At 41.5% G+C, this 16,036-nt stretch overlaps 1 protein-coding gene across 1 annotated transcript; it reads left to right on the top strand.

Moving 5' to 3' along the window:
* Positions 1-1,249: 1,249 nt before the first annotated feature.
* LOC123061454 (NAD(P)H dehydrogenase (quinone) FQR1) lies at positions 1,250-4,649 on the top strand. The gene is made up of 3 exons (XM_044484576.1): positions 1,250-1,503; positions 3,708-3,801; positions 3,957-4,649. Exons 1-3 carry the CDS (start codon positions 1,481-1,483, stop codon positions 4,452-4,454), a joined length of 615 nt encoding a protein of 204 aa, XP_044340511.1. The 5' UTR covers positions 1,250-1,480; the 3' UTR covers positions 4,455-4,649.
* The last annotated feature ends 11,387 nt before the right edge of the window (positions 4,650-16,036 follow it).

Below are 16,036 nucleotides of genomic sequence, written 5' to 3'. Positions count from 1 at the left end.
TGCGAGGTGTAACTATGGATACTTACATGCACATTCTATCTTTTAGTACAAACTAAAAGACAAAACAATCTGTCCATGGTTTCTCTTAGATAATAAGGATGCTTACATATATATCCTATCTTCTACCACAAACAAACAAATTATGATATCTTAGCCATGGACACGCATCCATCAAAGATACCTTGTATGCTGGATTGGATTATTTTCTAGCTCCGCCACTGTTGCATGATATCGTAACTATGGATGCCTTTTTTGCGAGGTGTAACTATGGATACTTACATGCACATTCTATCTTTTAGTACAAACTAAAAGACAAAACAATTTGTCCATGGTTTCTCTTAGATAATAAGGATGCTTACATGTATATCCTATCTTCTACCACAAACAAACAAACAAAAAAAAAACAAACAAATTATGATATCTTAGCCATGGACACGCATCCACCAAAGATACATTTTTTTTGCGACTCCACTAAAGATACATTGTATGCTGGATTGGATTATTTTCTAGCTTCGCCACTGTTATTACATGATATTGTAACTATGAGTTTTTTTTGCGGGGTGTAACTATGGATGCTTACATGCACATCCTATCTTTTAGTACAAACTAAAAGACAAAACAGGTTTCTCTTATATAATAAGGATGCGTACATGCATATCCTATCTTCTACCGCAAACGAACGAACAAAACAAACAAATTATGATATCTCAGCCATGGACGCACACCCGCCAAAGACACCTCGTATACTGGATTGGATATGGGGTTTTGACAGGGAAAAAATTTCTTCAGGGGAAGATCATTTGACATTTGACTAGACTCAAGAAGATTTACCAACTCTACATTTTTCCTTTTTTTCAAAAATACCAACTCTACAATCATTAATTCATCATACGCTGAATGAGCAGAGAATAGAAATAACATTTGAGTCCGGCTGGCGAAAAATGAATAATTTAGGACCACGGATGGACCTGCCGAACACTCAGAGGGATGAGGAGGCAAAGTTCTCAGAGACGGTCCAAATTAAAAAAGACGATCACAATACGATGGTGAAGAGAGTACTAGAAATATTTCTACTCGCTGCAAATATAATAAGGTTTCCCAGAAAAATAACATGAAAAAAAGTTTGAGGCCTGCTGTCCAAAATAAAAAGGAAAAACAATTCAGAGGCCAGGGATGAGCAGCACGTGACGCTGCAGCGGTCACTCACACGCACAAGTGGCAGTGGCAGTGCCCGGATCCGCTTGGCAGGAGCTGTAGTTGGTTGGGACCTCACCACACCACACCTCGGAGGTCAACCGGCACGGCAACCCCGTCCCGGCCGGCCTATAAATGCTCCCGGCCTCCCTTCCCCTCCTCTCCCACTGCCCACTGCCTCCCCTCCCCTCCATTCCATCTCCAACCCATTAAACAACCGGAGCCGTCCTCCTCCTCCTCCTCCCCCCACCAGATCTCAGATCCGCGGAGCTCCGCCGCGCCTCCCATGGCGGTCAAGGTCTACGTCGTGTAAGCACCCGCTCCCTCCCTGCCAGTAGCACTATCTCTTTAATTTCGTTGCCCCCCATTACAATTCATTCACACTCGTGCGTGCTATGGAACTGAATTTCTAGACGTTGTTAATTCAGACAGTCGATGATTCTGCCTAGATTTTTTTTTTAAATTCGGCAATCACGGACCATCAGTGCACAATTCTTCTTCGGGAGGCCCTCCGCCCGTCGACGCCTCCATCTAGAGCGGTTCTTGTAGTAGTTTTGATCATTCGCGTCAGGGTTCAGTCCAGGTTCAGTGAACTGAAACGAGTGGTGGGGTGAGGGTTCAGGCTTCAGAGTCGCAGATAACCTGTGCTCGATTATTAGCTGTATGTATGGGGGCATCATCAATCGTGGATTTAATCGGTGGTGGGTCTGGTGGTGGTCCGTGATGGGATCGATGCCGGATATGGACTGGGACCTGATCCTGCACTAGTAATCCTGCGCTGTCCCCCTTTATCTGAATTTTTTCCTCCCTGTCGTGTGAAACGCGCACCTCTGAAGTATCCGCCGCACCGGCAGACATCGGTGACTTCTCGAAGCAATTTCCGTTACCAGTGGCAGTGGGTGCAGTCAACAACGCCTTGATTGCCATCTTTCTGAAGAACATCACCTAGGTTGTTGACTGTCCCTAGTTTGGTTGTTGCTTTGGGCTATGTTTCCTATATGAATTTCATAGCAGAATATGCTAGTAGTATGTCTTTACGATTTACCCTGTTCCCACCAACTAATAGGGATAGCTACTCATGGGTCATGGCTGCATATGATGCTCAGGTTTCCAGTGCGATGTATATCATATTATATGACAGACCACAGCTCCTTTAAAAAAAGATGGAATGGAATCTATTGTGCTTTAAATAGGACGGAAATCATATATACATCAGTGTGATGCAAATCTAATTTGTTTTGTGCTATGTGGAACTTGTGTATTAGGTGAGAACTGGCCTAAATGTTTAATCAACTTGTCGTTTATGCCTTCTCTCGTTTTAAAATAAATCTCTGAGTTTCTTCCTTCTTTTTTAAATGGTGTGTTTTCTTATTAAAAGAATCTGTTTATTAAAAATAGTCTGCTGATTAAAATTTTGGTGGCCTTCTTTCAGCTTACATATGCAAATTTGTCAGTTGCAGCACAGCAATTAAAAGGCCATTTTCTTTTGATGTGGATTTTCCACTACAACCCCACTGTCTCCTGTGATGGATCTTTGCTTGTAGCAGTGTTCAATCTTATTGTTTCCTAGTGTCAACACCACCAACATGGACTTTTAGCTTTTCCACAATTATGCCTGTCTCAATAAAAGCTTATCTGAAGCACAAAAGTAACCAGTGCATAATTATTATCGAAAAAGTATGAGCAAGTCCACTGGCCTTCTGAATATTGGAATGCAATACAAGTAATCCGTAAAGTGTGAGAACTCACATCAGCATTTGAAGAATGTCACTCCTGGTCAGATTCAACCTAGTAGTGTCTTCAAGCATCTTTGAGTGTTCAGTACTCGATGCAATGGATGCATCCTGCTATTGGCAAGCAGCGTTTCTCTATCAATTCGCATTACTCGTCTTTCTTTCAAGTCACATCTATCAGAAACCATAAGCACATAACTAACCTGTATCACCCTATCACTGTCTATAATTGGGCCATGCTTTAAAATTTTGCTTGCTGAATGGGATTGCCCAACTACCAAAAAGTAAGCCTCTAGAAGCCTTTAGATAAAAGATGGGAAACACCTGGGTTATTCTAATTAGACCTTTGATTGACAGTTTGCCCCAAACCCTTCGTGACATTTTGACATCATTTTCAAACTTATTGTTTTGCCTGTACATGATTACTTTGTTTTCTTAGTGGCTGTGGGGGCAAACTCTTTTCACCAATCACCAGATATAGAACTTACAGCCATAAGTTTAGGTGAAGTAGTTATATAATATACTGGTGCGAAGTTCTCGACACAGGTGTCTTACATAGTTCGTTAATTGATGAACATTAGTGCCGTGCGTAACACACTAGTTGGTTCATGATCTCCTTTATTCCTTTTGTCAGCCTAGCGTGTTTCCTTAAGTTATCTGAAACACGCGTAAACAAAAAGCAGTAGCGGTTGATGTTTATGGGACAAGATATATCATTGTGTCTTGCTTCTTGCACGTCAATAAAAAGTAAGATGTAAAATCATCACCAATTTTTGACAGGTACTACTCCATGTATGGTCATGTTGCTAAGCTAGCTGATGAGATCAAGAAAGGTGCTTCATCTGTCGAAGGCGTGGAGGTTAAAGTGTGGCAGGTCAGTCTCAGCAACCCTGTTTATCAGTTGACAACAGTGTGCAAGCTCCCACTGTGATGCTCTGCTCGTCAGGCTCGAGAACTATCTAGTGTGTGTAGAGAAAGATTTCATGAAATGAATTCACACATGCATCTTTGCTCACCATCGTATTAAAGGTCCCTGAGATCCTGAACGAGGAAGTCCTTGGCAAGATGGGCGCCCCGCCCAAGACCGACGTGCCGGTGATCTCCCCGCAGGAGCTGGCGGAGGCGGACGGCGTCCTGTTCGGGTTCCCGACGAGGTTCGGCATGATGGCGGCGCAGATGAAGGCATTCTTCGACTCGACGGGCGGGCTGTGGAGGGAGCAGAGCCTGGCGGGCAAGCCGGCGGGCGTGTTCTTCAGCACGGGCACGCAGGGCGGCGGGCAGGAGACGACGCCGCTGACGGCGGTGACCCAGCTGACCCACCACGGCATGGTGTTCGTGCCGGTGGGGTACACGTTCGGCGCCAAGATGTTCGACATGGACAAGGTGCAGGGCGGCAGCCCGTACGGCGCTGGCACGTTCGCGGGGGACGGGTCGCGGTGGCCGTCGGAGATGGAGCTGGAGCACGCCTTCCACCAGGGCAAGTACTTCGCCGGCATCGCCAAGAAGCTCAAGGGCTCCTCCGCCTGAGTGCATGATCATTGATCACCTGATCACTGGTGGTGTGTTGCTGCTGCTGCTGCTATCTGTATCTGTGGAGCTTAAGTTTGATGTGTGATGTGGGCATTGTTATGTTAATTATTATGGCTTTGATTGAACCGGTTGTAAAGTTTGTAAGTGGATTTTGCGTTTCATAGTATTATCATATCACTGCCATTGATACAAGTGATCGCGGTGGACTGTGGCGCACTCTCGCGCTGTACGCGTAGATTTACTGTCCCTGCGGTCGTTTTTCTTGCGTGTTTGTTCTGCTTTGGACCAGTTTCTGCTCTCTTTCTCTTCTCTGATCTTTCTCACGCTTAACAACTGCTGTAATTGTCGTTTGGAACCTTTGTTTTTCATCTATATATTCACGTGCAGTCTTCCTGCATGGTTTGAAGGAAAAAACTCTGCAAGTTAGCCTGTATTGTTCAGACAAGAAGTAGCCTTCTACAAATCACCAAGATACAAAGTCTGTTCACAGTATGGTCCAACTTACGGTTCAATGTTTAATGTGATTCTGAAACAATCGATATTTCGTCCTCGGCTCATGCGGGACTAGGGAATTCAACTTTTTTTTCTTGAGGAACCCACGGAAGCACTGCCTTTTCTTTATAGAAGGAAAGCGAGAAACGCGATGTACAGAGAGGCGCACATTTTTAGGGAACGCGGCATAAAAACCACCAGAACACGGTACTAACCCTAAACTAAATTAGCCAATCTCCTCGGTTGGCCTGGCTCCGGCAAACGCCAATGCGCGTTGTTTAATTGCCTCCAAGGCCAGGATGGCAACCTCTGTATGCGTCAAACAAATACCGGTGAAAACTCGCCTGTTTCACTCCTTCCATACTGACCATAAGGTGTAGATGATCCTCCCGCTGCGTCATCGGCGCACCTGCTTGATTGGTTTGCAAGCAAGGTATCCCATCAATCTGACACGCTTCCGGGCTCAGGTAGGAACACCGATATCAGCAAGCCCTCGTTCGTCCATGTGTTCACTTGGTTCCATACCGCGACTCTAAAGAGACAGTCCTTGCAGAGATGGCTTGCAGTTTCTGGCTTCTGAAGGCAGAGCCGGCATCTGGGGTCAAGCAGCCAGCCACGCAATGCCAACCTGTCCGCGGTCAAAATCCTCCCATGGAGGGCCAGCCAGACGAAGAATTTGTACTTGGGTTCGGCATGAGCAGACCAGACCTTGGAGGGGTTAAACCTAGGATGAGAACCATAGAATTGCGCCCCATACGCCGACGCAGAGGAGTAAGCCCCATTTAGTAGTCAGGTTCCAGGAAATGTGGTCCTCGTTGGTCGGTAACAGGGTGGCATGGCTGATCCACTCCCATATAGACACGAATTCCCCCAGCTGATCCAACTCTCGTTCGATAATTCTTCGTGCACTGATGACCCACAAGTGTAGGGGATTTATCGTAGCATTTTCGATAAGTAAGAGTGTCGAACCCAACGAGGAGCAGAAGAAAATGATAAGCAGTTTTCAGTAAGGTATTCTCTGCAAGCACTAAAATTATCGGTAACAGATAGTTTTGTGATAAGGTAATTTGTAACGAGTAACAAGTAATGCAAGTAAATAAGGTGCAGTAAGATGGCCCAATCCTTTTTGTAGCAAAGGACAAGCCTGGACAAACTCTTATATAAAGGGAAGCGCTCCCGAGGACACATGAGAATTATCATCAAGCTAGTTTTCATCACGTTCATATGATTCGCGTTCGGTACTTTGATAATCTGATATGTGGGTGGACCGGTGCTCGGGTACTGTCCGTACTTGGACAAACACCCCACTTATGATTAACACCCATTGCAAGCATGCGCAACTACAACAGAAGTATTAGGGTAAACCTAACCATAGCATGAAACATATGGATCCAAATCAGCCCCTTACGAAGCAACGCATAAACTAGGGTTTAACCTTCTGTCACTCTACCAACCCATCATCTACTTATTACTTTCCAATGCCTCCCTCTAGGCCCAAACAATGGTGAAGTGTCATGTAGTCGACGTTCACATGACACCACTAGAGGGATGACAACATACATCTCATCAAAATATCGAACGAATACCAAATTCACATGATTACTTATAGCAAGACTTCTCCCATGTCCTCAGGAACAAACGTAACTACTCATAAAGCATATTCATGTTCATAATCAGAGGGGTATTAATATGCATAATGGATCTGAACATATGATCTTCCACCAAGTAAACCAACTAGCATCAACTACAAGGAGTAATCAACACTACTAGCAACCCACATGTACCAATCTAAGGTTTGGATACAAAGATTGGATACAAGAGATGAACTAGGGTTTAAGATGAGATGGTGCTGGTGAAGATGTTGATGGAGATTGACCCCCTCCCGATGAGAGGATCATTGGTGATGACGATGGTGATGATTTCCCCCCTCCCGAAGGGAAGTTTCCCCGGCAGAACAGCTCCGCCAGAGCCCTAGATTGGTTCCGGCAAGGTTCCGCCTCATGGCGGCGGAGTTTCGTCCCATGATCTTGCTTATGATTTTTTCCTCGACGAAAGACTCCATATAGCTAAAGATGGGCATCGGAGGGCCACCAGGGGGCCCACGAGGCAGAGGGCACGCCCCCCACCCTCGTGGATGGTGGGTGGCCCCCCTGTGGTACTTTCTTCACTCAGTATTTTTTATATATTTTGAAAATAACTCCCGTGGAGTTTCAAGACTTTTGGAGATGTGCATAGTAGGTCTCTAATATTTGCTCTTTTTTCAGCCCAGAATTCCAGCTGCCGGCATTCCCCCTCTTCATGTAAACCTTGTAAAATAAGAGAGAAAAGGCATGAGTAGTGTGACATAATGTGTAATAACAGCCCATAATGCAATAAATATTGATATAAAAGCATGATGCAAAATGGACGTATCAACTCCCCCAAGCTTAGACCTCGCTTGTCCTCAAGCGAAAGCCGAAATCGGAAAATATGTCCACATGTTTAGAGATAGAGGTGTCGATAAAATAAAATACGGACATGAGGGCATCATGATCATTCTTAGAATAACAACATATATATATATATATATTGTCATATGATCTCCCATGCTAAAGTAACAATTCATTCACACACTCAAGTATGAATCAGAAACTTCATTGAAAACTAACAAACTATAATCTCAGTCATTGGGGCAATTGCAATTTATCATAACATAGGAAAGAGTCAATATAAGTGCTTTTCAGCAAGTCCACATACTCAACTATCATTTAGTCTTTCACATTGCTAACACTCACGCAATATTTATGGGTATGAAGTTTTAATCGGACACAGAGAAAGATAGGGGCTTATAGTTTTGCCTCCCAACGTTTTACCTCAAGGGTAATGTCAACAATAATAGTTCATGAAAACTCACATCCAATTAGCTATATATATCTGGATCTTTCCAACACATTGTGCTTGTCAAAGGATAAAATGTAAAAAGGAAAGGTGAAGATCACCGTGACTCTTTGCATGAAGTATAAGACAAGAATAAAAGATAGGCCCTTCGCAGAGGGAAGAAGAGGTTGTCATGCATTTTTATGGTTGGATGCACGAAATCTTAATATAAAAGAACGTCACTTTATATTGCCACTTGTGATATGGACCTTTATTATGTAGTCCATCGCTTTTATTTCTTCCACATCACAAGATCGTATAAAGCTTATTTTCTCCACACTAATAGATCATACATATTTAGAAAGCAATTTTTTTATTGCATGCACCGATGACAACTTACTTGAAGGATCTTACTCAATCCATAGGTAGATATGGTGGACTCTCATGGAAAAACTGGATTTAAGGATATTTGGAAGCACAAGTAGTATCTCTACTTGGTGCAAAAAAAATTGGCTAGCATGAGAGGGAAAGGCAAGCTCAACATGTTGGATGATCCATGACAATATAATTTATCTCAGATGTAAGAGAGCATAACCCATTACATTGTCTTGCTTGTCCAACATCAACTCTTTAGCATGTCATATTTTAATGAGTGCTCACAATTATAAAAGATGTCCAAGATAGTATATTTATATGTGAAAACCTCTCTTTCTTTATTACTTCCTATTAATTGCAACGATGACCAAAACTATGTTTGTCAACTTTCAACAACTTTTATTCATCATACTCTTATATGTGAAGTCATTACTCTCCATAAGATCCATATGATCTCTTTATTTCTTTTTATTTCTTCTCTTTTATTTTATTCCCTCTAGATCATAGCAAAATAATCAAGCCCTTAATTCAACACTAATCTTTATTATATATAGCTCACGGACTCGATTACATAGGAAGATCATAAAGGAAAACTCACAACTAGATCATACTAAAACTTTATTCTACTAGATCAAGATATTATCAAAAGGATGAACTGAGAAAAATGGTAAAGATAAAAGTGATGGTGATACGATACCGGGGCACTCCCCCAAGCTTGGCAGTTGCCAAGGGGAGTGCCCATACCTGATTCTCAGTTTTTTGTTGGTGAAGAAGGTGTTGGTGATGATGGGTAGTCACACATCGAGCGTAAGAGATCCTCCAATTTGCGGATAATGCCCTTGAGTGCGATGATATGCTCCTTCAACAAAATATTTTCACTTGTGATATACTTGTTTTGAATGCGAGCTAACTCAATCATCTTGAAAGCTTCAATCCCCGTTGGGGTAAAGAGATTGTGGTGAGGTTGAAGGATGTCTTCTTCTGCTACTGCCGAAACTTGATCTCCCATGGCCTTCTTGATCCCATCATCCTTGTTGATCTCTCTGGGTTCTTCTCTCGTCAACTCTATCTTCATTAGCCAAGCATCATTGCCCTCATTGTTGGAGGAGGAGGGAGACGACATGATGCTTGGCCTTGACAACCCTGGCAAAAAACAGCTTGAAACAAGAACATGAGATTTTTGCGTGATACGGTGGTCAAAACCTTCGGGAGATTATATAATGAATTTTTACCGACCATAAGAAGTATCGTGCAAGAAAACAGAGTCCGGAGAGCACACGAGGTGCCCATGAGGCAGGGGCGCGCCCAGGGGGGTAGGGCGCGCCCAAGGGGGTAGGGCGCGCCCTCACCCTCGTGGAAGCCTCGTGTCCTTTCTGGTCTGCTTCTTATTTTCCTATTTTCTTAAATATTCCAAAACGGAGAAAAATTGCCATTAGAATTGTTTTGGATTCGGTTTACTTACCGTACTACATACCTATTCCTTTTCGGAGTCTGAAACGCTCTGGAAAGTGTCTCTTATGTATTCCTCCGGGGTTATGGTTTCAATAACATTGGTTTCAACATTTATAGGATTACCTGAGATATAATGTTTGATTCTTTGACCGTTCACCACCTTCGGATTTGTGCCTTAGAAGTTGTTGATTTTTATGGCACCGGAATGATAGACCTCCTCGATAACGTAAGGACCTTCCCATTTAGAGAGAAGTTTGCATGCAAAGAATCTCAAACGAGAGTTGTATAGCAATACATAATCACCTACATTAAACTCATGCTTTTGTATCCTTGTAGCATGCCATCTTTTAACTTTTTCTTTAAACAGTTTGGCATTCTCATAGGCCTGGGTTCTCCATTCATCAAGTGAGCTAATGTCAAATAACCTCTTCTCACCGGTAAGTTTGAAACCATAATTGAGCTCTTTGATGGCCCAATATGCCTTATGTTCTAATTCGAGAGGTAAGTGACATGCTTTTCCATAAACCATTTTATACGGAGACATACCCATAGGATTTTTATATGCAGTTCTCTATTGCTAAGTTCTACTTGACCACTAGACTGTGGATGATATGGAGATGCAATTCTATGATTAACATCATACTTAGCAAGCATTTTACGAAAGGCACCATGAATAAAATGTGAACCACCATCAGTCATTAAATATCTAGGGACTCCAAACCTCGGAAAAATAACTTCTTTAAGCATCTTAATAGAGGTGTTATGATCAGCACTACTAGTTGGAATAGCTTCTACCCACTTAGTAACGTAATCAACAACAACTAAAATATGTGTATACCCATTAGAGGAAGGAAACGGTTCCATATAATCGAATCCCCAAACATCAAATGGTTCAATAACGAGTGAATAATTCATAGGCATTTCTTGACGTCTACTAATATTACCAATTCTTTGACATTCATCACAAGATAAGACAAACTTACGGGCATCCTTGAAGAGAGTAGGCCAATAAAAACCGGATTGCAATACCTTATGTGCAGTTCTATCTCCATCATGGTGTCCTCCATAAGCCTCGGAGTGGCACTTGCGTAGGATCTGTTCCTGTTGATGCTCAGGTGCACAACGTCTAATAACACCATCTACTCCTTCTTTATAAAGATGTGGGTCATCCCAGAAGTAATGTCTTAAATCGTAGAAGAACTTTTTCTTTTGCTGGTATGTAAAACTAGGTGGTATAAATTTAGCAACAATGTAATTAGCATAATCAGCATACCATGGAGTAGTACGAAAAGCATTTATGATAGCTAATTGTTCATCAGGAAAGCTATCATTAATAGGTAGTGGGTCATCAAGAACATTCTCTAACCTAGACAAGTTGTCTGCAACAGGGTTCTCAGCTCCCTTTCTATCAATAATATGCAAATCAAATTCTTGTAGCAAGAGAACCCATCTAATAAGTATAGGTTTAGCATCTTTCTTTTCCATAAGATATTTAATAGCAGCATGATCAGTGTGAATAGTTACTTTAGAATCAACAATATAAGGTCTGAACTTATCACAAGCAAATACAACTGCTAAAAATTCTTTTTCAGTAGTAGCATAATTTCTTTGGGCACTGTCTAGGGTTTTACTAGCATATTGAATAACATTTAATTTCTTATCAACTCTTTGTCCTAGAACAGCCCCTACAGCATAATCACTAGCATCACACATAATTTCAAATGGTAAATTCCAATCAAGTGGTTGAACAATAGGTGCAGAAATCAAGGCTTTATTAAGTGTTTAAAATGCTTCTACACAATCATCATCAAAGACAAAAGGAATATCTTTTTGTAATAGGTTAGTCAGAGGTCGAGAAATTTTAGAGAAGTCCTTAATGAACCTCCTATAAAAACCAGCATGACCAAGGAAACTTCTTATACCTTTGATGTCCTTGGGACACGACATCTTTTCAATAGAATCAACTTTAGCTTTGTCAACTTCAATACCTCTTTCAGAAATTTTATGCCCCAAGACAATACCTTCATTAACCATAAAGTGGCACTTCTCCCAATTCAAGACAAGGTTAGTTTCTTCACATCTTTGCAAAACTCGATCAAGGTTGCTCAAGCAATCATCAAAAGAGGATCCATAAACAGAGAAATCATCCATGAAAACTTCACAAATCTTTTCACAAAAGTCAGAGAATATAGCCATCATGCATATTTGAAAGGTAGCAGGTGGATTACATAAACCAAAAGGCATACGTCTATAAGCAAAGGTACCGAAAGGGCAAGTAAAAGTAGTCTTTTCTTGATCATCAGCTGACACGGGATTTTGAGAGAAACCAGAGTAACCATATAGAAAGCAAAAATGTGTATGTTTGGATAATCTTTCTAGCATTTGATCAATGAAAGGCAAAGGGTAATGATCCTTTTTAGTAGCTTTATTTAATTTGCGGAAATCAATCACCATCCTATAACCTGTAATAATTCTTTGCGGAATCAATTCATCTTTATCATTAGGAACGACAGTAATACCTCCCTTCTTAGGGACACAATGGACAGGGCTTACCCACTGACTCAGCAACGGGATAAATTATACCTGCTTCAAGGAGCTTTAATATTTCCTTTCTTACCACTTCTTTCATCTTAGGATTGAGCCGTCGTTGGTGATCAATAACTGGTTTGGCGTCTTTCTCCAAATTTATTTTGTGTTGACATAGAGTGGGACTAATGCCCTTAAGATCATCAAGAGTATATCCAATAGCAGCTCGGTGCTTCTTTAGAGTTTTCAATAATTTCTCTTCTTCATGCTCTGAAAGGTTAGCACTAATAATAACATGATATATCTTCTTTTCATCAAGATAAGCATATTTAAGAGTATCAGGCAATGGGTTAAGCTCAAACACGGGATCACCCTTGGATGGAGGAGGATCACCTAGGATTTCAACAGGCAAGTTGTGTTTCAGAATAGGTCCCTGTTTAAAGAATACTTCATCTATTTCCCTTCTTTCATTCATAAACATATCATTTTCATGGTCTAGCAAATATTGTTCTAAAGGATCACTAGGAGGCATGGCAATAGAAGCAAGACCAATAATTTCATCTTTACTAGGCAATTCCTCATCACAGGGTTGTCTACTAAATTTAGCAAAATTAAACTCATGAGACATATCCCCTACACCAACAAAAACAATATCCTTGTTGCATTCTATCTTAGCATTAACAGTATTCAAGAAGGTTCTACCAAATATAATGGGACAAAAGCTATCTTGTGGGGAACCAAGAACAAGAAAATCAGCAGGATATTTAACTTTCCCACACAAGACTTCAACATCTCTAACAATCCCAACTGGTGAAATAGTATCTCTATTGGCAAGCTTAATTGTAACATCTATCTCTTCTATCTCAGCAGGTGCAATATCATGCATAATTTATTTGTATAAGGAATGAGTTATTGCACTTGCACTCGCACCCATATCACATAAACCATGACAACAATGATCTCCTATTCTAACAGAAATAACAGGCATGCCTACAAAAGGTCTATGTTTATTTTTAGCATCAGGTCTAACAATTCTAGCAGCTTCATTGCAGAAGTAAATAACATGCCCATCAATATTATCGCCCAAGAGATCTTTAACCATAGCAATTTTAGGTTCAACTTTAACTTGCTCAGGGGGTTTGTGTGTCCTAATATTACTTTTGTTGACTATAGTTGAAGCTTTAGCATGATCCTTTATTCTAACAGGGAAAGGTGGTTTCTCAATATAAGCAGTAGGAACAACAGGAACATTATTAGTGATAGTCTTTTCTTCAACTTTAATAGGAGCAACTACCTTTACCTCAGTGGGAGGATTATATTTAAGCCACTTCTCCTTCGGGAGATCAACATGAGTAGCAAAAGATTCACAGAAAGAAGCTACTATCTCAGAGTCAAGCCAACATTTAGTGCTAAATTCACGGAAAACATCGGTATCCATAAAAGATTTAACACAATCAAACTTAGGTGTTATACCTGACTCCTTACCTTCGTCGAGGTCCCAATCTTCAGAGTTGCGTTTAATTCTTTCCAATAAATCCCATTTGAATTCAATAGTCTTCATCATAAAAGATCCAGTACAGGAAGTATCGAGCATGGAGCGATTACTGAGAGAAAGTCGAGCATAAATTTTTTGAATAATCATTTTTCTTGAGAGCTCATGATTGGGGCATGAATATAACATTGACTTAAGCCTCCCCCAAGCTTGAGCGATGCTTTCTCCTTCGCGAGGCCAAAAATTATATATATAATTACGATCACGATGAACAAGATGCATATGATAAAACTTCTGATGAAATTCCAATTTCAATCGTTTGTAGTTCCATGATCCCATATCATCACATAGCCTATACCATGTCAATGCCTCTCCCTTCAAAGACAAAGGGAAGACCTTCTTGTTGATAACATCATCGGGCATACCTACAAGCTTAAATAATCCACAAACTTCATCCACATATATTAAGTGTAAATCGGAATGCAATGTTCCATCTCCTACAAAAGGATTAGCTAGCAGTTTCTCTATCATACCCGAAGGGATTTCAAAGTAAAAAAATTTAGTAGGTTCAGTAGGTTGAGGAGCAACTCTTTGCTCTACTGGTCGGGGCGAAGATACCCCGAACAAGCCCCTCAAAGGATTATGTTCCATAGTAACAAGTGACAGTAAATTTCACCACACTATACAAAATTTTCCTTACCAAATTCCACCTACCAAAGGCGCTTCACTCCCCGGCAATGGCGCTAGAAAAGAGTCTTGATGACCCACAAGTGTAGGGGATCTATCGTAGCCTTTTCAATAAGTAAGAGTGTCGAACCCAACGAGGAGCAGAAGGAAATGATAGGCAGTTTTCAGTAAGGTATTCTCTGCAAGCATTGAAATTATCGGTAACAGATAATTTTGTGATAAGGTAATTTGTAATGAGTAACAAGTAATGAAAGTAAATAAGGTGCAGCAAGATGGAACAATCCTTTTTGTAGCAAAGTACAAGCCTGGACAAACTCTTATATAAAGGAAAGCGCTCCCGAGGACACATGGGAATTATCGTCAAGCTAGTTTTCATCACGTTCATATGATTCGCGTTCGGTACTTTGATAATTTGATATGTGGGTGGACCGGTGGTTGGCTATTGTCCTTACTTGGACAAGAATCCCACTTATGATTAACCCCCATTGCAAGCATCTGCAACTACAACAGAAGTATTAAGGTAAACCTAATCATAGCATGAAACATATGGATCCAAATCAGCCCCTTACGAAGCAACGCATAAACTAGGGTTTAAGCTTCTGTCACTCTAGCAACCCATCATCTACTTATTACTTCCCAATGCCTCCCTCTAGGAGACGTTCACATGACACCACTAGAGGGATGACAACATACATCTCATCAAAATATCGAACGAATACCAAATTCACATGACTACTTATAGCAAGACTTCTCCCATGTCCTCAAGAACAAACGTAACTACTCATAAAACATATTCATGTTCATAATAAGAGGGGTATTAATATGCATAATGGATCTGAACATATGATCTTCCACAAAGTAAACCAACTAGCATGAACTATAAGGAGTAATCAACACTACTAGCAACCCACAGGTACCAATCTGAGGTTTGGATACAAAGATTGGATACAAGAGATGAACTAGGGTTTGAGATGAGATGGTGCTGGTGAAGATGTTGATGGAGATTGACCCCCTCCCGATGAGAGGATCGTTGGTGATGATTTCCCCCTCCCGGAGGGAAGTTTCCCCGGCAGAACAGCTCTGCCGGAGCCTTAGATTGGTTCCGCCAAGCTTTCTCCTCGTGGCGGCGGAGTTTCGTCCCGTGAGCTTGCTTATGATTTTTTCCTCGACGAAAGACTCCATATAGCCAAATATGGGCATCGGAGGGCCACCACGGGGCCCACGAGGCAGGGGGCGCGCCCAGGGGGGTAGGGCGCGCCCCCACCCTCGTGGATGGTTGGTGGCTGCTACCTCTTGAGCACTTGCGTTGGTTTTCCCTTGAAGAGGAAAGGGTGGTGCAGCAAAGTAGTGTAAGTATTTCCCTCAGTTTTTGAGAACCAAGGTATCAATCCAGTAGTAGGCTACGCGCGAGTCCCTCGCACCTACACAAAACAAATAAATCCTCGCAATCAATGCGATAAGGGGTTGTCAATCCCTACACGGTCCCTTACGAGAGTGAGATCTGATAGATATGATAAGATAATATTTTTGGTATTTTTATGATAAAGATGCAAAGTAAAATAAAAGCAATGAAAATAACTAAGTATTGGAAGATTAATATGATGAAGATAGACCCGGGGGCCATAGGTTTCACTAGTAGCTTCTCTCAAGAGCATAAGTATTTTACGGTGGGTGAACAAATTACTGTTGAGCAATTGAC

The sequence above is a fragment of the Triticum aestivum genome, chromosome 1A (assembly GCF_018294505.1).
Source record: "Triticum aestivum cultivar Chinese Spring chromosome 1A, IWGSC CS RefSeq v2.1, whole genome shotgun sequence".
Taxonomy (NCBI): Eukaryota; Viridiplantae; Streptophyta; class Magnoliopsida; order Poales; family Poaceae; genus Triticum; species Triticum aestivum.
This window is presented reverse-complemented; position numbering and strand designations above follow the sequence as displayed.

Coding starts and splice junctions, on each gene's coding strand:
- LOC123061454 (XM_044484576.1), top strand. CDS start 1,481: ATGGCGGTCAAGGTCTACGTCGT. Junction 1,504..3,707: donor GCGGTCAAGGTCTACGTCGT/GTAAGCACCCGC, acceptor AATTTTTGACAG/GTACTACTCCATGTATGGTC. Junction 3,802..3,956: donor TGGAGGTTAAAGTGTGGCAG/GTCAGTCTCAGC, acceptor ATCGTATTAAAG/GTCCCTGAGATCCTGAACGA.